We start from the raw sequence: 23,756 nt of genomic DNA, 5'->3' as shown, positions 1-23,756 counted from the left end.
TTGCCACTGTCCTATCAATAAATGTGAAAACCCTTAAAAAATTATTAAGAAGCACATAAAATTCACAGGAGGGCTAATAATTTAGATTTTAACTGTATATATAAACTGAGAACCAGATGAGCGTCATTTACATGAACTATAGTTCTATATTTATACTGTTATCAGGCTGATCTTCTATGATCTGGACCAGTCCGTGTGTGCTCGGTGGACGTGAGATGGTGAGAGTGCCTTTGACTTTCTGTGCTGAGACTCACTGAAGTGGAAACACATTACCAGCTTATATCTGCTGGGCACAGAATGGACTCTGCATTACAGCGGCCGCCAGTACAAAGCCAAACCACTCTCTCTTTCTTTCCATCTAGGTTTCTTTCTTTTTCTCATTCAGTTCCAGCACACTGTAAAGCTCCAAAGAGTCTGTTTAAAAAAAGCTCTCTCCGTTTGTGTTTTCTTTTTGCCTTCTACACTCCAAAAAATATTTAGGCCTCACAAATAAGATTTGTGTATTCTGATTGCATATAAAATTTACATATACACTCACTGGCCACTTTTTTAGGTACACCTGTCTAACTACTCGTTAACGCAAACTTCGAATCAGCCAATCACATGGCAGCAACTCAATGCATTTAGGCAAGTTGACATGGTCAAGACATTCTGCTGCAGTTCACATCGAGCATCAGAGTGGGGAGGAAAGGTGATTTAAATGACTTTGAGCATGACGCGTTATTGTTGCTGCCAGACGGGTTGTTCTGAGTATTTCAGAAACTGCTGATCTACAGGGATTTTCACGCACAACCATCTCTGGGGTTTACAGAGAATGGTCTGAAAAAGAGAAAATATCCAGTGAGCGGCAGTTCTGTGGGCGCAAATGCCTTGTTGATGCCAGGGGTCAGAGGAGAATGGCCAGACTGGTTCCAGCTGATAGAAAGGCAACAGTAAGTCAAATTACCACTCGTTACAACCGAGGTCTGCAGAAGAGCATCTCTGAATGCACAACACGTCCAACCTTGAGGCGGATGGGCTACAGCAGCAGAAGACCACACTGGGTGCCACTCCTGTCAGCTAAGAACAGAAACTGAGGCTTCAATTCACACAGGCTCACCAAAACTGGACAATAGAAGATTGGAAAAGCGTTGCCTGGTCTGATGAGTCTCGATTTCTGCTGCAACATTCGGATGGGAGGGTCAGTACTGGCGTCAACAACATGAAAGCATGGATACATCCTGCCTTGTATCAACAGTTCAGTCTGGTGGTGGTGTAATGGTGTGGGGGATATTTTCTTGGCACACTTTGGGCTCATTAGTACCAATTGAGCATCGTGTCAATGCCACAGCCTACCTGAGTATTGTTGCTGACCATGTCCATCCCTTTATTACCAAAGTGTACTCATGTTCTGATGGCTACTTCCAGCAGGATAATACACCATGTCATAAAGCGCAGATCATCTCAGACTGGTGTCTTGAATATGACAATGAGTTCACTGTACACAAATGGCCTCCACAGTCACCAGAGCTCAATCCAATAAAGCACCTTTAGGATGTGGTGGAACGGGAGATTCACATCATGGATGTGCAGCTGACAAATCTTCAGCAACTGCGTGATGCTATCATTTCATTCATTCATTCATTCATTCATTTTCTTTTCGGCTTAGTACCTCTGTTAATCTGGGGTCACCACAGCGGAATGAACCGCCAACTTATCCAGCATTTGTTTTATGCAGCGGATGGCCTTCCAGCTGCAACCCATCACTGGGAAACACATACACACGTATTCACACACACATACACTACGGACAATTTAGCCTACCCAATTCACCTGTACCGCATGTCTTTGGACTGTGGGGGAAACTGGAGCACCTGGAGGAAACCCAGACGAATGCAGGGAGAACATGCAAACTCCACACAGAAACACCAACTGACCCAGCCAAGGCTCGAACCAGCGACCTTCTTGCTGTGAGGCGACAGCAAATACCTATTGCGCCACTGCATCGCCACTATCATGTCAATATGGACCAGAATCTCTGAGGAATTTTCCAGTACCTTGTTGAATCTATGCCATGAAGGATTTAGGCAGTTCTGAAGGCAAAAAGGGTCCAACCTGGTACTAGTAAGGTGTACCTAATAAAGTGAGTGCACATACATACTTTTAACATAATTAAACTAATAAAGAGGTGCCACGGTGGCTCAGTGGTTAGCACTGTCACCTCACAGCAAGAAGGTCGCTGGTTCGAGTCCCAGCTGGGTCAGTTGGCATTTCTGTGTGGAGTTTGCATGTTCTCCCCGTGTTAACGTGGGTTTCCTCCAGATGCTCCAGTTTCCCCCATTGTATGATTATTTCCCAATACTGGGTTGCGACTGGAAGGGCATCCGCTGCACAAAACATATGCTGGAATAGTTGGCAGTTCATTCCACTGTGGCGACCCCTGATAAATCAGAGACTAAGCTGAAGGAAAACGAATGATTGAATGAACTAATAAACTGTATGAAGAAGTGTTGTATGATTACAAACACTAGAAGAAAAAAGACAGAACCCGGAGCAAAGACTGCAGGATTACACCTGAAGGGCACCATATCTGATGTGATGTGATGTGATGTCCTTTCTCCTGTCAAAATCAATTCATGCCCATACAGTGGTAGGGCTTTCCATAACAAACAAGTGGATCTGTACAGACTCCTACCTCAATAAACAGCATGGCTAATGATTGATAATTGTATATTTTGACAAGTAACCAGGACTTCCTTTGCTGTAACAGCCATACTGGGAATTGCACTTTTCCCTATTGAGAGTAATGCGAGTCAACTGTGTTTGTATATCTATAGCCTTCCTACGAATAATCATTAATCAATATCCTGTATTGATTTTTCACAGGTGTTTTACCCGTTTTTGAAATATGCATTATATTGGATTGTGCCTTAGGGTTAGAGGAAATAAGAACATGTCTGTAAATTGAGCATTTGAGGAGTATTCAAAAAAATCTTAATGCACCTTTGATTGCACAGGTCAATAATAATAACTGGGTGCTCCGGTTTCCCCCACAGTCCAAAGACATGCGCTATAGGTGAATTGAATAAACTAAATTGGCCGTAGTGAATGTGTATCCATGATTGTGCATGGATGTTTCCCAGTACTGGGTTGCAGCTGAAAGGGCATCCACTGTGTAGAACATGTACTGGATAAGTTGGTGGTTCATTCCGCTGTGGCGACTCCTGATGAATAAAGGGACTACGCTGAAGGAAAATGAATGAATGAATAATAATAATAATAATATTGATAATAATAATAGTAAAGTTATTAGTTAATTAATTAGAAAAAAAGTCGAAATACAATTAAATAAAACTGAAATAAAAATAATTTAAGCAAATCTAAATAATTATAAGTTACTATAAAATGTAAGAATTAAAAAATTATTCAAAAATTGTTTGGAAATTGTCATGGATTGGTCAGGCTCTCACGACCCCCACTCACGAAGATCACCATCACCTGACTTCTAATGAGCACACAGCTGCATCACATTCACGAGCACCAGATAAAAGCACAGCACTCCAGTCGCTCATTGTCCGGGCTCGTCTCGACGAAAGCGGACAACTGAGCGACCACTCAGCGTAGTCCATCCTCAGCTAAAACAAAACGATTTACTTACCTGTTCTCTTTGTATTCCTCCTAGTCTTCCTGGTCCTCCCGAATCGTCCTGTCTTCCAGTCCTTCCAAGTCTGTGTCATCCTCTGTCAGCTGTATCTGGTGTGTGCTGTCCATCCCTCGTGTATTCCTGTTACCCAGCCAGCGGAGGAAAAGACCCCAACATCATTCCTGATCCTCCTGGCTATCCTTCATGTGCTCCTTGTTGTCATTTAATAAACACCCTAACGTTTCCTTACCTCTGTCTCCTGTCCGCTTCATAACAGAAGCCCGGACCCATAACGACGACAACATGAGCACCCCCCGATCACCTTCAAGAGCTGGTGGACCAGTTGAAGCGGATTCTACAGCCACCAGCTCCACTTTCCAACGCACCACCAGCACCGAGCACTTCCGCCTCCACAGTTTCTTCTTCGGCCCTTCCTTCCAGTCCCATGGCCCGACCAGCGCCCTACTCAGGCGGAGCGGGGGAGTGCAATGGTTTTCTGTTACAATGTTCCCTCATATTCGAAATGCAACCTTCTCTATATCCCACAGATAAGTCGAAGATCGCCTACATCGTATCTCTACTCTCTGGACCTGCACTTAAATGGGCTGAGACGATCTGGGTTCCAAGCCGAGCCGGTCATGAATTCCATCCTACCTTCACGGAGTATTTCAAAGAGGTGTTTGGACGTTCTGATGGGGAAGTAGCCGCTGGAGAGCAGCTGTATCATCTAAAGCAAGGTACTCTATCTACACAGGAATATGCTCTCCGGTTTCGCACTCTAGCAGCTGCAAGTGGATGGAATGAGAGATCGTTGTTGACCACGTACCGGCTCGGCTTGGGAACCCACTCTCCGAATCCAACTGGCCACATTAGATGATACAATGGGTCTGGAGAGATTCATCCAACATTCTCTCCGATGTTCCGATCGTCTCCGTTCCTATCAACAGGACACCATCACCCCCTCGTCTGCACTCCTCCAATCGCCTGAGTCAACAGCCTCTCCAGAACCAGAACCCATGATAATAGAGTCTGGAAGACTGACATCAGCGGAACGACAGAGGAGGCTGACCCGGGGTCTGTGTCTATACTGCGGTGTCAGTGGACACACCCGTATGGAGTGTCCCCTTCGTCCCATTCGGACTTCAGTGAGTGTATTCAGTACGAATATTGAACAATGTAAACCACTTACTACCACCGTACAAATAACTACTGCCTCTATTTCTCTCCTTGTCACAGCCCTCATCGACTCCGGGTCAGCAGGGAACTTCATCTCCCAATCCCTCTGTCGTCAACTCCACCTCCGTACTGAGGCGGTCCTCGCATATATACCAGATACAACCGATAACCCAGTGCACTCGATCTTCGACCCGTATCCATCGACAATGCGAAGACATCCTTCTTCAAGTGGGGTTGTTACATCAAGAGAGGATTCAATTTCTGGTTCTGGAGGGTGCAAATATGGACATCATTCTAGGGCGCCCGTGGCTGGTGAAGCACGATCCCATCATCTCTTGGGGCACAGGAGAGATAAAGAAATGGGGATCTGGATGTACACCTGCCTGTTTTCCAAATCTCCCTCTTCAAGGTCGGAACCCCCATTTCTTTGTTTGCAACATCGGTCGAGAGCCCTCCTGAGAAGCAGTCTATCCACATTCCTAAGGAGTACAGCTCCTTTCATGATGTCTTCTGCCCCAAGAGAGCTTCCCAGCTACCGCCGCATCGGCCATGGGACTGCGCGATCGACCTAGTTCCAGATGCCCAGTTGCCAAGAGGTAGGATCTACCCGCTCTCGCTTCCAGAGAATCAGGCAATGGAAGATTACATAAGGGAGGCTCTGAGTCAGGGGTACATACGTCACTCAAAATCACCAGCCGCCTCAAGCTTCTTCTTTGTGGCCAAGAAGGACGGAGGGCTGCGTCCATGCATCGACTACAGGGTCCTAAATAACGGTACAGTAAAATACCGATATCCCCTTCCTCTGGTACCAGCCGCTTTGGAACAGCTCCGAGAAGCTAAAGTCTTCACTAAATTGGACCTCCGCAGCGCGTATAATCTGATAAGAATACGTGAGGGGGACCAATGGAAGACAGCATTCGTGACCCCTACTGGCCACTATGAATATGAGGTCATGCCTTACGGTCTGGTCAACGCCCCCTCCGTATTCCAAAACTTCATTCATGAAGTCCTCCGGGAGTTTCTTCACCACTGTGTAATAGTGTACATAGATGACATCCTCATTTACTCCCGGAGTGAGGCCGAACATCGCCAACACGTTGCGGAGGTCCTACACACATTGAGAGAACATCACCTCTACCTCAAGCGGAGAAATGCTCATTCCACCAGAAGTCGATTCATTTCTTGGGATACATCATTGACCAAACCGGTATACGTATGGATGGGAAGAAAATTGAGGCTGTTCTATCCTGGTCAGAACCCACTTCCATTAAGGAGCTCCAGAGGTTTCTTGGGTTTGCTAACTTTTATAGACGGTTTATCAAGGACTACAGCAGGATTACATCACCTCTCACTAATCTCCTCAAGGGTAAACCCAAAGGACTGGAGTGGACCAAAGAAGCAGCCGCAGCCTTCCGCCTTCTTAAGAAGGAGTTCACAAGGGCCCCACTCCTGACTCATCCTGACCCAAATCTTCCTTTCGTGGTGGAAGTGGACGCATCCACCACCGGCGTCGGGGCAGTATTATCTCAACATCATGATACACCGCCCCGACTGCATCCCTGTGCCTATTTCTCTCGGAAGTTGAGCCCGGCGGAGCAGAATTACAGCATAGGAGACAGGGAGCTTCTAGCAATCAAGCTAGCCTTGGAGGAGTGGCGTCACTGGTTGGAGGGAGCCAAACATCCGTTCCAGGTGATCACAGATCACAAAAACCTCCAATACATCAAAGAGGCCAAGAGACTATGTCCACGTCAAGCCAGATGGTCACTTTTCTTCTCACGTTTTGATTTCTCCATTTCCTATCGTCCAGGACCCAAGAATCTAAGAGCAGACGCTCTCTCTCGTTTACACGAGCATCACGATCATGAAGAACTCCCAACGAAGATTCTTCCCGAACACATCTCCATTTGTCCGATCACCTGGAACGCTCCTCCAGTCGTTGCCACTCCGGAAGCCCCTGCTCCGCCGGGATGCCCTCCTCATCGGCAGTTCATACCACCTGAACACCGGGTAGATCTGATCCACTCCTTACATACCTCGCTAGGCACTGGACATCCAGGGATCAACAATACTCTCTCGCTAGTATCCCAACGATTCTGGTGGCCAAACATGGCAAGGGATGTGAGGCAATATGTTCAGGGCTGTAAGGACTGTGCCCAATCCAAGAGCCCACGTCATCTACCCGCTGGAAAGCTCCATCCCTTGCCGATTCCGAACCGTCCCTGGTCACACCTAGGAGTGGACTTTATCACTGACCTCCCTTCGTCAGAAGGTAATACCTGTATTCTAGTCATAGTAGATAGATTCTCAAAGTTTGTCAAACTAATCCCTCTGAAAGGTCTTCCCACAGCCTTTGAAACTGCCGACAATATCTTTAATCAAGTCTTCAGGTCATTTGGTATTCCAGAAGATATTGTGTCGGACAGAGGTCCACAGTTCATCTCACGTCTATGGAAAGCCTTCTTCAAGCTCCTAGGTGTGGCCGTCAGCCTCTCTTCTGGATATCATCCCCAAACCAACGGGCAGACAGAGAGGAAGATTCAGGAGGTGGGACGGTTCCTGAGGACCTTCTGCAGTGGTCACCAGAACTCCTGGAGCCAGTATTTGGGCTGGGCAGAATATGCCCAAAATTCACTGCGGCAACCCTCCACCGGACTCACGCCATTCCAGTGCGTCCTGGGCTTCCAACCACCGCTCTTTCCCTGGGATGGCGAACCATCTGATGTCCCCGCAGTGGATCACTGGTTCCGGGAGAGCGAGAGAGTCTGGGACGAGGCTCATCAACATCTGCAGAGGGCAGTCCGTCGAAGCAAGGTAACCGCCGATAGGAGAAGGTCTGAAGAACCCAGATACACACCCGGACAAAAGGTGTGGCTATCCACCCGGGACATACGCATGCGACTGCCCTCTCGCAAGTTAAGTCCCCGATTTGTTGGTCCCTTCACCATCGTGGAACAGGTTAACCCCGTCACCTACAAACTACAATTACCCTCTCACTACCGTATTCACCCTACATTCCACGTATCACTCCTGAAACCCTATCACGATCCTGTTCTTCCCTCCACAGAGCCTGACCACGAAGAGGAACCCCCTCCTCCACTGCTCCTAGAAGAAGGAGCCGTCTACGCAGTGAAGGAGATCTTGCGTTCCCGACGTCGTGGTGGCCAGTTGGAGTACCTGGTGGACTGGGAAGGGTACGGCCCCGAAGAAAGGACATGGGTTCCCAGAGCTGATATTCTCGATCCTAGTCTCATGGTGGAGTTTCATGAGAGCCACCCTGAGTTCCCAGCGCCTAGAGGCAGAGGGAGACCACCACGGCGTCGGAGGTGTCGGCCCTCAGGAGCGGGCCCTGGGGAGGGGGGTACTTGTCATGGATTGGTCAGGCTCTCACGACCCCCACTCACGAAGATCACCATCACCTGACTTCTAATGAGCACACAGCTGCATCACATTCACGAGCACCAGATAAAAGCACAGCACTCCAGTCGCTCATTGTCCGGGCTCGTCTCGACGAAAGCGGACAACTGAGCGACCACTCAGCGTAGTCATCCTCAGCTAAAACAAACGATTTACTTACCTGTTCTCTTTGTATTCCTCCTAGTCTTCCTGGTCCTCCCGAATCGTCCTGTCTTCCAGTCCTTCCAAGTCTGTGTCATCCTCTGTCAGCTGTATCTGGTGTGTGCTGTCCATCCTCGTGTATTCCTGTACCCAGCCACGGAGGAAAAGACCCCAACATCATTCCTGATCCTCCTGGCTATCCTTCATGTGCTCCTTGTTGTCATTTAATAAACACCCTAACGTTTCCTTACCTCTGTCTCCTGTCCGCTTCATAACAGAAATGACCTATAATAATTTATGTTTTAATTAATTTTTACCTTGTAACAATTACCTAATAAAATGATTGCAATTGAATCTGAAATGGACTCAAACTGTAAATAAAAAACATAATTATATATTTCTAATATTATGATAATTGCTAATCCATTATTTTTCACTTTTCTAGGATTCTTTGACGAATAGAAAGTTTTTAAAAATAAAAATAAAAATCCAAAATCAAACAACAAGTGCTCAGGGGTAGCTTAAATAATGTGTCGGTGCTCTTTGAGTAAGGGATTTATCAGAATAAACAGCAAAAATCAGTCAAAGGCACTTGAAAAATCTGGAAAGATATTAAAAGCCTTTATTGCCATTGCTATTCCTTAAAACTGGAATAAAAAAGGAATAGCCATGTCAATAAAGGCTTTTAATATCTCCACATTTTTCAAGTGCCTTGGACTGATTTTTGCTATATAATAAGATCTTTTGAAACATTATACAATTCTTAACTGTTATTTTCATCAATTTGATATGTCCTTTATAATTATTTTTTATGTAGAAAATAGAAAGTAAAATATTGCTTTTGAATGTACATATACCTTAGTTTACATCTAAAATGAAAGCAGCAACTGTGTATGTTAACAAATAATTTTTTTCATGATATTTCATAATGTTCCTGTTTTTCTGATCAAATAAATACAGCCTTTTATTTTCTTTAAAAATAAAATTACAAAAGATCTCATCAATCCTGCACTGTAAAACCCCAAAACTTAAGGTAACAAACTATTTGTGGAAACCGATTACAACAAATTATTTAAGTTCAAAAACTAATCCTAATGAGTACTGTGAACTTAATCCATTTGAGTAAACGAAGCAATTTGAGCACAGTAAAAGCAGATTAATGGAGAACTCAAACCAACTGTAAAACCCAATAAGTTAAGGCAACTCAAACCGTTTGAGGAAACTGATTGCTACAAACCATTTAAGTTCAAAAACTAATCCATGAGTACTGTGAACTTAATCCATTTGAGTAAACGAAGCAATTTGAGCACAGTAAAACCAGATAAATGGAGAACTCAAACCAACTGTAAATCCCAATAAGTTAAGGCAACTCAAACCGTTTGAGGAAACTGATTGCTACAAACCATTTAAGTTCAAAAACTAATCCCAATGAGTACTGTGAACTTAATCCATTTGAGTAAACGAAGCAATTTGAGCACAGTAAAACCAGATAAATGGAGAACTCAAACCAACTGTAAAACCCAATAAGTTAAGGCAACTCAAACTGTTTGAGGAAACCGATTGCTACAAACCATTTAAGTTCAAAAACTAATCCATGAGTACTGTGAACTTAATACATTTGAGTAAACGAAGCAATTTGAGCACAGTAAAAGCAGATAAAAGGAGAACTCAAACCAACTATAAATCCCAATAAGTTAAGGCAACTCAAACCGTTTGAGGAAACTGATTGCTACAAACCATTTAAGTTCAAAAACTAATCCATGAGTACTGTGCAACTGATATAATAAGGTATTTCAAAATTCTACAAATTCTAAACTCTTTTTAAATGAGTAGAATAAACTTTCAGTCAATTTTGAGTTAACTGCACTCATTTTATTTGATAAAGTTGACTGTTGGGTTTTACAGTGTGTGTGTAAACACAAAGATAGTGTTGTATATTTTATAATAGTATAGAAATATTATTAAATGAACTCTGCAGCATCAGTCCAGTGTACAGCCTCATTATTCTGGCAGGTGGCTTCATGAATATCAAAAGAAAAAAACAAAAACAGAGTCAGTTTATCATCCCAATGCTTAACCCTTTCACTATCAAGCACAGAATACTCACTATGAAGCATCCAAATCACAACACAAAGCTCTTCAATATGAAACGCTCTGTCTGAGATCAGCTGTTTCACAGTCAGTACAGACTATTCCCAACGCCACGATGTACAGAAAGTGCCAGGACAGCACAAAGCAGCCGAGTATCATCCAACAGTGCAGTCTGCTTTTTTCCTTTGTGTGTGTGTGTATGTGTGTGTATGTGTGTGGTTGCACCTCTATCGATCTCCACAAAACCGGTGTCGGATGTAAATGAGACCATGGACAATTTTTCAGAAGCATTGCATTGATCAGTATAAAGACGATGTGCTCGAGTCCATTAAAACATCAGCATCCGAAAAAAAAAACCCTCATCACACCCAGTAAGGTGATCTCACTTTTCCCTCCCATCGCCATGGTAACCTGTCTGAGCTAGGAGGGGCTGCCTGAAGGTAAAGTGATATTTTATGAGCATGTTAATAATGGGAGACTGAAAGAAGTTGACTATATATGCTGTATATGAAATAAAAAAACTCTAAAAGCATTGATTTATTATACATTTTATAGTTTAAATAGTCAAATGAACACAAAGAGAGTCAGATTTCATTAAAAACATATTAAAATATTACACACAAAAACTGAATAATTGATAAATAATCAGGTTTTGACTGTATATATATATATATATATATATATATATATATATATACAGTCCAAACGAATTGGTTTAGTATTACTGATCACAGCTTAAATAATCACATTAACAGACTCAGATTTCAATAAATATTATATAAATATAATAATAATAATAATACACACAATATTACACACAAAACTGAATAGCTGATGAATGCAATCGAGTTATCATGAACCAGCATGTCATTCATTGTCCTGATAGCAGAATGAGACATCATCTAGGCTCTTCCAACAGGAAATACTGTTAAAATATAATAATTAGGCTATAATAATGTCCAGTCAGTAAATATGTTAATCTACAAGCCTAACACACTGAGATGCAGGTGGTGCATCAGAAATTGACGCTTTATTTGCCGCCTGTCACCTTGTTGCAGCCCCTCCGGACATTAATGTGACCGGGAGTCTCTCACCTCTTGTCCAGGCAGATGATCCACTCGGCGGAGGCCACGGAGTGCGCAGAGGCGTGCACCGCTACCATCTTCGGCTAAAAGCGGTGTGCTGGATCGTGCGTCTCGGATCGCGGTTCTCGTCGACTTGGTCGCTTCATCAGCATCAGCAGCAGCAGCAGGGCTCAACCCCCCTCCTCTCCCCGCCTCTGCGTGGATCAACGCGGCGTGGACGCATCGTCACCACGTCCACACACGCACGACAGCAGACAGCGTGCAGTAACGCGTGTCTACACATGCACCGAGCGAGGAAATCAACTTGAATCAAATCACACTTTAAATAGGGTAGTGTCAGCGGGAGGTTCTGGGAGATCTGCGGTGCTGAGGCTGCAGCGTCGCCGCGGATGCAGCATCTCCACCGGGGAGCGCTGTCAGGAGTCCTGTCCTCCAGCGGGGGTGAAAAGGAGACACACACGGGGAGCTGCCTGTACTGTAAAAGAGAAACAGCCCTTTCTACCTCTTTAGTCTTTCTAAACTCATTACATTTAAATCATTAAGTGTTTTTTTTTTTGCTATATTAATATCACTGTCTAACCTCAAATCATTTCACTCATTAAGTATATCTGTAGTATTAAAATGAACTGTCTAACCTCAAATCATTTCACTCATTAAGTATATCTGTAGTATTAAAATGAACTGTCTAACCTCAAATCATTTCACTCATTAAGTATATCTGTAGTATTAAAATGAACTGTCTAACCTCAAATCATTTCACTCATTAAGTATATCTGTAGTATTAAAATGAACTGTCTAACCTCAAATCATTTCACTCATTAAGTATATCTAGTATTAAAATGAACTGTCTAACCTCAAATCGTTTCACTCATTAAGTATATCTAGTATTAAAATGAACTGTCTAACCTCAAATCATTTCACTCATTAAGTATATCTAGTATTAAAATGAACTGTCTAACCTCAAATCATTTCACTCATTAAGTATATCTAGTATTAAAATGAACTGTCTAACCTCAAATCATTTCACTCATTAAGTATATCTAGTATTAAAATGAACTGTCTAACCTCAAATCGTTTCACTCATTAAGTATATCTAGTATTAAAATGAACTGTCTAACCTCAAATCATTTCACTCATTAAGTATATCTGTAGTATTAAAATGATCTAACCTCAAATAATTTCATTTATTAAGTATTTTAATGTTTGCAATATTAATATAACTGTCTAACCTCAAATAATTTCATTTAAGATTTTTTGCAATATTAATATAACTCTTACCTCATATAATTCCATTCATTAAATATTTTTGCAATATTAATAAAATTTATTACCAAAAAAACGACTTAAATTTTTTTTATTGATAATGTTAAAGAATATTTGCAATATTAAAGTAAAAATAAATAATAACAAATAAACAAATTTTATAAACAAATAAATAATAAATATAATAATTAAAATGTTTTTTATCTTATATAGCCCAACTTGGCTGTTAAATTAATGCATTTATTAATACACAATTTTACTATAACTAATAAAGCTAAAGCATACAGTATATATATATATATATATATATATATATATATATATATATATATATATATATATATATATATATATATATATATATATATATGAGCAATATCACACGAGTAGCAGTGCGATTTGGCTGTACAGTATATCAGCACTGGAGGGAGGCTTGCGTGGCAGGTGAGCTTAGTGTCCCACCAGTGATGATATACAGGCACTTCGCACTGCTGCGAGTGTGATATTGCATTTATACAACAGTTTGACGGCACAATCATGTGTATAAAAAAAGATGATATGTGAGTCTTACACTCAATACACTACAATTACTATGGTATAAATATACAGCACTACAACATACAAAAGAGTTGACTAAGATTGACTAATTATGCAGTCTCTGTCGCCATCTTGTGGATAAACAACATCAACCGCTTTGGTCTGCTCAGTATGACAGGCAAACGGCTTCCGACGCGCTGTCTCTTCGAAATTATTAATATTTTACCATAGGCACTATGCTTATAAATTAACTGCAAAGTTGCAATCTAAACAACTACATTCTAGACTAAAAAGCCTCAAAAGTACATTATGTTGACCAACAGCAGAAACATTGGTCAAACTGTAGAGTGTCCTCTGCTTGTTGCTGCATGTGGGCGGAGAAATACATAAGGGTGAAGAGGCGGTACGAGTGCTGTTACTGGCAGAACGTCGCATCTATCAGCCAATCAGATTCAAGAACCAGGCAGAACTGTTGTATATTATATTATTATATATGTTGTATAATATAATATTATATATATATATATATATATATATATATATATATATATAATTATTTAAATTCCTAACATTGACATAATTTAGAAAAAAATTACAAACATTTTCTGGATTTAAACTAACTAAAAATGTAATTAAAAATAATTGTGTAACCATACGGTAGTTCGTTAGTTCATTCATGTTTTCATAATAATACATGATAAAATGTATTCACACTTTTAATAATGCCAATTAATTAAAAAAAATTACTTAATCCTTTCTTGATTACATCAAAGTCCTGCCTATTACACCTGGTGCTGGCAACCTGTAACATTTACCATTTTATCAGAAGGTTTTTATTTTTTTATTTTATTATTATTATTTTTTTTTATTTATTATTATTTTAATTATTTTTTCCCATCTGTACCCAGTTATTCTGATGTCATGTGCTTATGTATTTAATTTTCTTAATTTGGTACTTATGTAGTTATGGTTTTGTTGAGTTAATGAATGAGAGGTTAAGGGGTGGGATTAATAATGGACAATAACATTACTGTTTACCTCTCAATATTTAATTTGTATTGTCATACAAAAGACCAATAAAAAAGATTGAAATGAAATAAAAATAACTAAATAAAAATACATTTGTGTAACCTCGTGCACTGGTGGATTTATTTATATATGACTGGTTGATCAAATCATATTTAAGTGAATTTTCAAAATATTTAGCAATATTCTAATTAATTAAATAATATGGATCTGCAGTGTTTTATTAATAAATAAATACAAAATAATTATCAATTATTACATTGTATTAGGGAGTAAAAAGGGAAGAAACGGAGTGGTTTATAAATTCTCATTTAAAATGATATTTTTTGTGTAAGTAAAGGCCAGGTTTAAGTATAAAACAACAGTATTGTGCAATAATTCATATAAATAAATTAATAAACACATAATAAAATGAACTGGACAATCACATAATATTTTTAGGTTACTCAACAAAACCTTTTTACATCGAAATGTGATTAAATAAATAAACGGTCTGAGATTAATAAAAAGAATAAAGACTCTTTATTTCCTTTAATGACCCCCACAGTAAAATATACACAGATTCAGTGTTCAAATTATAATCGACAGCTCAGAAAACACTTTAAAAAAATCAGCACTAAGTGCATCATACATCTCTTGGCACAAAATATATTACATGTTTTACAGTATAGCACATTTAAACATTAAGTACAAGCAACAAAACCTATCCTGCCTGACAAAGAACAAAGTAAAAAGACGCTGCAAGGTTGCATCGATGCCTCTCTACTGTGCTAAAGAAAAAGCAACCCCAGGATCATACAGTAAATCACATCTTCTGAAAAGCCTCTTGAAGGACTTTTCACATCACGGTTGACTGAGATATGTGACAGCAGCAGTGACGGTTCCTCCAACAAAGTAAATCTCTCGACACTCAGCCTGAATGCAAATACAGCTCTGATTATGTACAGAACTCTATTTACTACAGAGAATGCCTGACACCTCTGTATATACACAACACTTGTACAATATGCCTTTCATAACTGTACTGCCGTTTTTAAAGACAGACACTGTACCAAAGAGGCTTTGGCATCAGGTTGTTGAAGGAGCTGTTATAGGCAGTGTTAGGCAAAAAAGTCATATATTACTAGAGCGAGGACACACCAAGCCGATGGCTGGCCATTGGGCTTCGTTGGTCTGTCGGCCAGGCTAGGTTTCTCTTCTTGTTGGGTTAACGTCGAAGTTTGGGCAACACTTTATTTTGATGGTCCATTTGAGTATTAGTAGACATTTAGGCCCAATCCCAATTCTATTTTTGTACCCCTACCCCTTCCCCTTGGCCCTTACAACCGAGGGTTAAGGGGAAGGGCATCAAAATGTACCCCTAAGAATTGGGACAGCACCTGCACACGTTATCATATGTCATCGCGATCTCTTGCTTCATATGAGATCAGACGATCGCGACTGCTGTAGTTATTCCAGTTGTGCTATTTTTTGGTATTTATCTTCAGGAAATCACTGAAGGCATATATCATGTTATCATGATGATATAATGTGGCAATAAGGTCGTAACTGTACTGTGTATTTACACAGTGGCCATATTCATCTATGTAAACACACAAACACAACATTAACATTATAGCAGACACTGTAAAAAACTCATTCTCAGCCAGTAGACTTTTCTAACAGGATATTCCAGTGTCATCGAGTGTCAGAATGTTGTGGGACTGCTACTGCTATTGCGAAATTTTGCAGGTTTTTTTTGCATTTTTTTTAAAAAGCATGGCGGTAAAACATGAACTCGGTTATGAATATATTAAAACGTGTTTGTTTGTTGTAAAAATTTGTAATAATGACAAAAAATACTAATTTGTGGATCTCCTTACTTCTGGGTTCAGCAATACTGCCATTGTGGCTGGTGCATTCTGGGAAATTTTCTTACCCCTTGGTTTAGAGTGTGTTCCTGAAAAATCTTAGTTCGAAAGGGTATTCACCCCTTCCCTTTAGCCCTACGCCCTCAAGCTAAAGAGGATTGGGACACCCCTACCCCTTGGCGTGAATGTGCAAAACGAGGGGTAGGGGTATGGGGAAGGGCTAAGGGGTAGAATTGGGATTGGGCCTTAACTGACTATAAGAGACTTTGCAAGTACATGTCAACTTACACTAACCCCAACCTAACAGTCTACTTATAATCTAATGAGAATTAGTTGGCATGTAGATGCAATGTAACTTAAATTCAATGAACGGACCATCAAAATAAAGTGACCGAAGTTTGATTCAGCATTTAAAATGAACAGCGCTCTGACTGGTTATTCAGCGACAAACCATAGCGCGAGTGTGACGTAGTGAAGTGACGAAGCAAGTAAACGATTAAAGTCAAAAAGGAGCGCAAAGAGGCCGGCAGTAACTTCGCTACATTTCTCAAATATGTGCAAATGATTTGGATTGTTAGATTATCAGACATATTTGGAGGAGCAAATTCCTCTGTGGTGATTGACAACTACTGTAATAATGGTACTGAACGCTTTTTTTGTTTACGCTTTGCATCAGAAGTTACGGTTTACCGTTTTGGATGAGTAAACAGACTACTGATATCCACCGTGTGTAAAGGCACGTCCTCCAACACAGGCGCAGAACATGCACTCTGGTTTCCAACCCAGACTCATTCTGAAACGTACCCCTATTTACATTTCTGGAGAGCACTAAATATGTCGCAGGAGCTAAATTTTTTCCACCAGAGGCCATTGTGTAGTCTTTTTAAGATCTCAAATTTCTCCCGTGAGTGCCATTCACGCCTGCTTTTCTCACGTAAATCCACCAGAGGCCGCTGTCGACTGACTGACTGACCGATCGACTGACCCAACCTCCTCCTTCCCTAAACCCAACCGATAGTGTTTTCAAAAGCACCGGTTGACCAACCGGTTCAATTAGTTGGTAGCGTGAAGAGGAATGGCGTCATACCGCGCCGTAGTGTTCGTTTTAAAGATGAACTGCAGCCATTGGTACTTCTGGCTACATAATTCGCAATCTTCTGAAATGTAGGGCTATATTTTCAGAATGAGTCTCTGTTGCTCGTTTCAGTTGGCTGCAGTTCGTTTGGTGTGTTCACGTGAAGCTTTTTGATGCAGACAGAGGAAGACATGAGCGGAGGCGAGGTGATTTTGTCTTTGCTAGTTTTTTGGCTTGTATTGGTAAATCCCAGCCTTTAAGCCTAAATCTTAATCTTATAAACAAACCAAATAAATAAAAAATGGAAAAATAAACAACCCAGGCTTATTGGGGATATGTACCCAGGGCTACATTTTTTGGGAACAGTGAACAAGTGAACAACTTCCTCTGGTGCAAAAGCCCCTTCCACTCATTATTTTATTTTCCTTCGGCTTAGTCTCTGATTTATCAGAGGTCACCACAGCAGAATGAACCACCAACTATTCCAGCATATGTTTTACGCAGCAGATGCCCTTCCATCAGATGCCAAGATGCCATTCTGTACCCACTTTCCTAAAGATCGCCTGACCCAGACAAGATTAAGACGAGAAACTTTAAAGTCTGAATCCACTGTATTCCAGCTGGCTTATACTGCATTATTGCTGAAGTACTTAAGAAAGTTGCGTACATTTTAATAGATTTAACAAAAATATGCAACCCATTCTGTAAAACAGTTTTTATTAAACAACCCAAATGTACCCTATTCATGGAAAGCACCCAATTATATACTTATTACCAAGCCAGTGTGTTCATAAACAGTACATCTTTCATCTATAAGCACATCCCTTAAATCAAACACCTTCCTGCTATTGAGTTTTCAGGCAGCGTCTGGCTTTCAAGATACAGGAGTGGAAGTGTTTGTGTTGGGTTTCATCCTGTAGACGAAGTGAAAGGGCTGTCGGTTTGGTCGACTGTGTAACTCTGCTTTAATCCACTGAGGGTGTGTGTCTGCAGCCAACTGCTGACTGCTGTCGTCCGTCAAGAGAAACAGGCCGTAGTTTACAGGGTCCGACACGCGGAATTTCAGTGCGCAGAGACGACACACTTCTTCTGTTGTGGCGTAAGGACGAACCTGGAGTGTTTTAGCCGTGCAACCACTGTCAGGCTTCTGTAGAGCCACGCGCATGTAGTTCTTCACACAAACACACAAAATAGTTGGTTTATTACCAATCAATACAATATTTTTGATCCAAATGTGGATAAAATGTATTAGTGGGCTTGTCAAAAGTACTGGCTTCAGTACAAATTCGCATTGACTTCAAAAAAACGTCAACTTTCCACTAACATTTGAGCTCTGTTGGGTGGATTCTTAAACAACGCTGAACATCACATGCTCTACATACAGTTTATGTGATTGGCTCTAATGATCATCGCTTCATCTCTCTTCAGCAAGTGCTTATACAGATACACAGACACTGCAGGTCCGTAGCCAGCATGGTAAATAGGGGGGGTACTTTTTTTCTCAAAAAGTGGGCCTTTTTTGCAGTTATACGCCTCATTTTCTATTTAATTAGAAGGTTTAAATACTGCATGTTAGTGATGTTTTAAGCACTATTTTTGTGCTGAAAATAGCACAAAAGCTTGTTGGATGGTCGTCGTAACCACTTTTTTGACGTACCAAAAGCATTTCTGAAAGATTTAGAAAAAAAAAGTGAAAATATTACTTCAATATTTTTAAAATACAATAATAAGAATCTGTTAAAGTTTTAAATTTATTAGGTAATGGTGCCCTTACTTGAAGACAGCATTCATATTTACAGTTTTTACAATCTTTTCGGTTCTTTTATTCACTAGGTACGCTAGTGAAGCAATAGATCTAGACCTATTAGAGGAACAAGATTAAAATTTAGTAAGTGTGTATCATAGGGGTTTAATGGATCACGGTTGATCTGTGATTCGTACGCATCACAACCCACAGTTCGGAACACACTTGTAGATTTACTTGTAGATTAATCCTAAATGTGTAACAACGGCAGAGGGATCGCCTCTTGCATCAAATAATGAAAAAAAAGAGAAAAAAAAATAAAATAATAATTGTTATTAGGCAAATAACAAACTGGCCAGCACATTCAACTTTCCTCAATTAGAATTTGGGAGGCACAGTGTGATTTCAGAATGGGAAGTCACGCTGTGCCAAATTCGGCATCCCAAATTCAGTACAGACAGCCAACACAGGATTCCACTTCATCTTAAAGGCTTTTTCAATTGAGTTATTATGGAATAGCAGTCAAAATCGGACAAATGAGCTCATGTTTGGGACAAATTCTGGACATTTTTCAGTGAGGAGTGGGTCCTTTGAACCACCCAAATCCCCCTGGCTACAGGCCTGCACTGGAGCATTTGAAAGCCGTGTCTATCAGCTGATCCATAAGCGGGTTGCTAGCTTTTAAACGCTCCATGGTTTCAGTGTATGCGCTTGGTGAAGAGTGGTGAAGCAATGATCAGTGGAGCCAATCACATATAGTTGAAGTCCTCCTGAATTATTAGCCCCCCAGTATATCTCCCCCCCCCAATTTCTGTTTAACAGAAACACATTTCTAAACATAGCAGTTTGTTCTGCAGACAACTGATAAAAATATAGCTTAAGGGGGCTAATAATACTGACCTTAAAATGGTTTAAAAAAAGTAAAACAGCTTTACTTTCAGCAGACTTTCTCCAGAAGAAAAAATATTATAGGAAATACTGTGAAAAATTCCTTGCTCTGTTACACTAAATTTGGGAAATATTGGAAAAAAATTCACAGGAGAATTCGCTAATAATTCTGACTTCAAATATATGTGATTGGCTCCAATGATCATCGCTGCATCTCTCTTCAGCAAGTGCTTATACAGATACACAGACACTGAAGCATTTGAAAGCCGTGTCTATAAGCTGATCCATTTCTATGTTTATCAGCTTATATATCCTCTGATAGATATAGCTTTTAAACGCTCTATTGTTTCAGCAAAGCACTTGGTGAAGAGCAGTAAAGCGATGATCACTGGAGCCAATCACAAATATCTGTTGTGCGAATGGAAACTAAAGCCAACCAGAAGTGTTGCAAACCAAATTCAAATTTAAGTGGGAAATGTTTTTTAAAGTTTCAGCAGCGACTGGTACCGAAGCCAGGACTTTTGATGCTAGTTATTACACTGTAAAAATTGTTGCTGCCTTATTTAATTGAATCAAATTAACTTTTCTAGCCATCTTAACTTGCATCAATCAAACTGACTAAACATATTAGGTTAAGTTTTGTATAACTTATATAAAAATGCAGTTGAAATATAATTAATTTATGTAAAGATTTAAACATAAACTCCAAAATTAAAAAGGATTCATAAGAAAGCTCATCAAAACTCTCTAGGAAAATTTTCATATCATCTCCAAAAATAGTTGGAGATGTTTACCTGGTTTTAGATAGTTTTACCTGGAAGTCATCCACCGAGGGCAGGTTTCTCTGTAGTGTGCGACGCTGGTGCCACTGGTGGAGTGTGTCGCGGGACACTGAACTAAGTATACGAGCCGCCTGCTCTTCCTGGAAGTTCTTAATCAGTGACATCGCTCCATACGCACTAGTAAGGTAATAACCACCTGCATGTGAGGAAAAACAAAATACAATTATTATTCTTACACAATTCAAAATCACAGTGAATGCAAAGCTATATCAAAACAATGTGTTAGTTTAATTGGGTAAAGTACTGCTAAGCGTCTTCTTCAAATATTTCAAATTCAGCAAAATAACATGCTCTGTCACAGCCTTTATGTCACATTCAGCATGATAAGCTCTTTATGTAATAACCACTTCAGCATTTATCACATAAAATACCTTATCATACACCCAGCGCAATAAGGTGCAAGATGTGTTTGGCACGATTTGTTGCTATTTTCAGACCAGTGCAACTATAATTTGCGCCACGTTGTTTAAATAGTAAATCCATTTGCGTAACTTTGTGGACTCATAGGTGTGCTGGTCTAAAATAGAGGTGTGTTAAGATGCATTGTTGGCAAGTTGCTATTCTGAGGAACTAAAACAGACTGCGCCGTTGACCAACTAAAACGTGGACTAAAGTCCAGCGCAGAGCGCGTTAGTTATGCGCCTTTGCAGGTCCAATGTGCTTACACATTGTTTAATACACACTGGATGTAGAGCAATACACAAATATCTTTATATATGAAAGAAATTAAAGAAATTAAAATTGTTACAAAAATTATAATTTTCTACATAATTATAAAAATCAGTGCCTCCATGCCTTCTTCAGCTCGGGGGGATTTTTTTCAGGCTATTCATGACAATTTGCTTTTATATAATATTATTATTATTAGTCATTATTATTATTATTTATTAAGATTTGTTTAGATTTGTCCACCTGTGGGGTTTTGGAGACGTCTGCATCACCATATGGGGCGTAAGAATAGGATGTGTGTTTGGATATAACCACACTTCGTTATTGTTGTTCAAAATAGTTTTAAAACAAAGCTTTGTGCTTAAACGAAATTAAATATGTAGGCTGATGGATGTCTAGTAGAGGGCGTACAACACTGTTTCCTTGTCCACGAAAGTAAAGAAGTAAAGAGTAAAAGTAAAAAGTAAAGAGAAAGTTAAGAGGCCAAATGAAGGAGGTTTATTCTTTATCCTCGCCCTGCAGATGCTCTGTTTAACTGTTTTCTCGTTAGTGAAGAGTTCAGTTTTTCCACTTACAAATTCCGCCATGTAAATAGCAAATGGGCCATGGTGCAATGCAACTGGCTCTTAAAGAGAATGGCAGATGAGACTCTGATTGGTTTAACGCACATTATGCTCAAAACACACCCATAACTCATTAAGAGAATAAGCTCAACCCTGTTAGACCATGCGCCAGGGCGCAAAGTGTATTTTTCTGTCCTTCAAATAGCAAAAGTGGATTCGGACACCCCCTTAATGCTTTTGCGCCATGTGCTTTAGACTTTCCCCCTAGATTGTTAAAACAGAGCCTAAGACCTTTTCATAAAGAGGGTTATTAAATAGCTGAATTTTTTTCTAGATTAGTGTGGCTATTTTCCCTTTGCCACCAATAAAAATATGTACAAAGATGGAATGACACAACAAATGTAATCATTTAAAGTAATTACAGTAAAATTACTGTATTTTAATTATAATTAATGTAAAATGTTACAAAATTCTTAAATTTGATTGAAAAAATTTGATTCAGTAACTAATTGTTGTTTAGTTCACGTGAAGCTTATTAATGCAATTCACAACTGTAAATAAACCCAAAACACAAAATATGTTAAAGCTGTTAATTAACAGATATTGTTTACAGTGTAAGCAACATTCCAACAGTATATTTAAATTGACCAAGTAGAGTATCAATACGAGCAACACGGTAACACAGTGGTTAGCACCGGTGCCTCAAAGCAAGAGGGTCGTTGGTTTGAGCCCCGGCTGGGCCAGTTGGCATTTCTTTGTGGAGTTTGCATGTTCCTCCCATGTTCGCGTGGGATTGTTCCCCCCATCCCCTCTCCCACTTAATGCAGTTGTGAATTGCATTAATAAGCTTCAAAAGTCTAAAGACATGCGCTATAAGTAAACTGGGTAAGCTAAAAGTGTCCGTAGTGTATGTGTGTATGTCCTGGTCCTCCAGGTTGGGGGTTGAGCGTTGGGTGACCCACCTCATAAAAACTAGATGTTACAAAAAACCAGCATGGTGCCACTAAATATCATCATCGATTTAAATGCCCCTGGGAGTAAGTAAGAGTATCAACACATCAATCTAATTATTCGGTTTGAATGCTAAACAACACTATTTCGAAACAGATCTGACCAGAAGGAAAGAACCAAACATGAATTATTCAAGACCTGGCTGAAAGCAGATTTGATTTGATAGATTTTGAAACTGATACAAGCAGGAACTGTCTCTATACCGAGGACAGGACATGCTGTCTGTCCCATAAGGTCATCAGGTGAGAGATCTGACTGTACGCATACAGCACAATACATCTTTTCCATGAATGACTGCGGCACTGAGAACAGGAGACTCACACACTGGAGGAAATTACTCTATGGGGAATATAATTTAGGAAGTTCTTCACAAATGGAAAAAGCTGCTCTGTTTGGAATCTCCTCCTGTTTGCACAAGTATTTACTTGAATACAATGTGTTCTGATTTATTCATTTAACAAGGAGCCAAGAAGAACTGACATACGTAAATATTGGGCAGGAGAAACCAGTTATGCTTTGGTTTGGTTTATCATTTATTCATTCATTCATTTATTTTCCTTTGGCTTGGTGCCTTATTTATCAGGGTTCGCCACAGTGGAATGAACCGCCAACTATTCCGGCATATGTTTTATGCAGCTGCAACCTTGTACTGGAAAACACCCATACACTCTCTCATTCACACGCACACTCATACACTACGGACAGTTTAGCTTACCCAATTCACCTATAGCGCATGTCTTTGGACTGTGGGGGGAA

The 23,756-nt window shown here is 40.3% G+C and overlaps 2 protein-coding genes across 2 annotated transcripts in view; both read right to left on the bottom strand.

The window, feature by feature from the left end:
- The window catches only part of rapgef4b (Rap guanine nucleotide exchange factor 4b), a 77,152-nt gene extending 65,231 nt beyond the window's left edge, over nt 1-11,921 (bottom strand). The window contains exon 1 of the mRNA XM_056459425.1: nt 11,542-11,921. Within this exon, the coding sequence (XP_056315400.1) occupies nt 11,542-11,609 (68 nt within the window). The 5' untranslated portion in view covers nt 11,610-11,921. The remainder of the gene's footprint in view (nt 1-11,541) is intronic.
- A 2,936-nt stretch (nt 11,922-14,857) lies between these two features.
- rin2b (Ras and Rab interactor 2b) overlaps nt 14,858-23,756 on the bottom strand; it is a 47,033-nt gene continuing 38,134 nt past the window's right edge. The window contains exons 12-13 of the mRNA XM_056459427.1: nt 20,730-20,893; nt 14,858-18,454 (exon numbers count right to left, since the gene is read on the bottom strand). Of these exons, the coding sequence (XP_056315402.1) occupies nt 18,158-18,454; nt 20,730-20,893 (461 nt within the window). The 3' untranslated portion in view covers nt 14,858-18,157. The remainder of the gene's footprint in view (nt 18,455-20,729; nt 20,894-23,756) is intronic.

Source organism: Danio aesculapii, chromosome 6 (assembly GCF_903798145.1).
Source record: "Danio aesculapii chromosome 6, fDanAes4.1, whole genome shotgun sequence".
Taxonomy (NCBI): Eukaryota; Metazoa; Chordata; class Actinopteri; order Cypriniformes; family Danionidae; genus Danio; species Danio aesculapii.
Note: the sequence above shows the minus strand (reverse complement) of the source record. Positions and strands in the feature narration are given on the sequence as shown.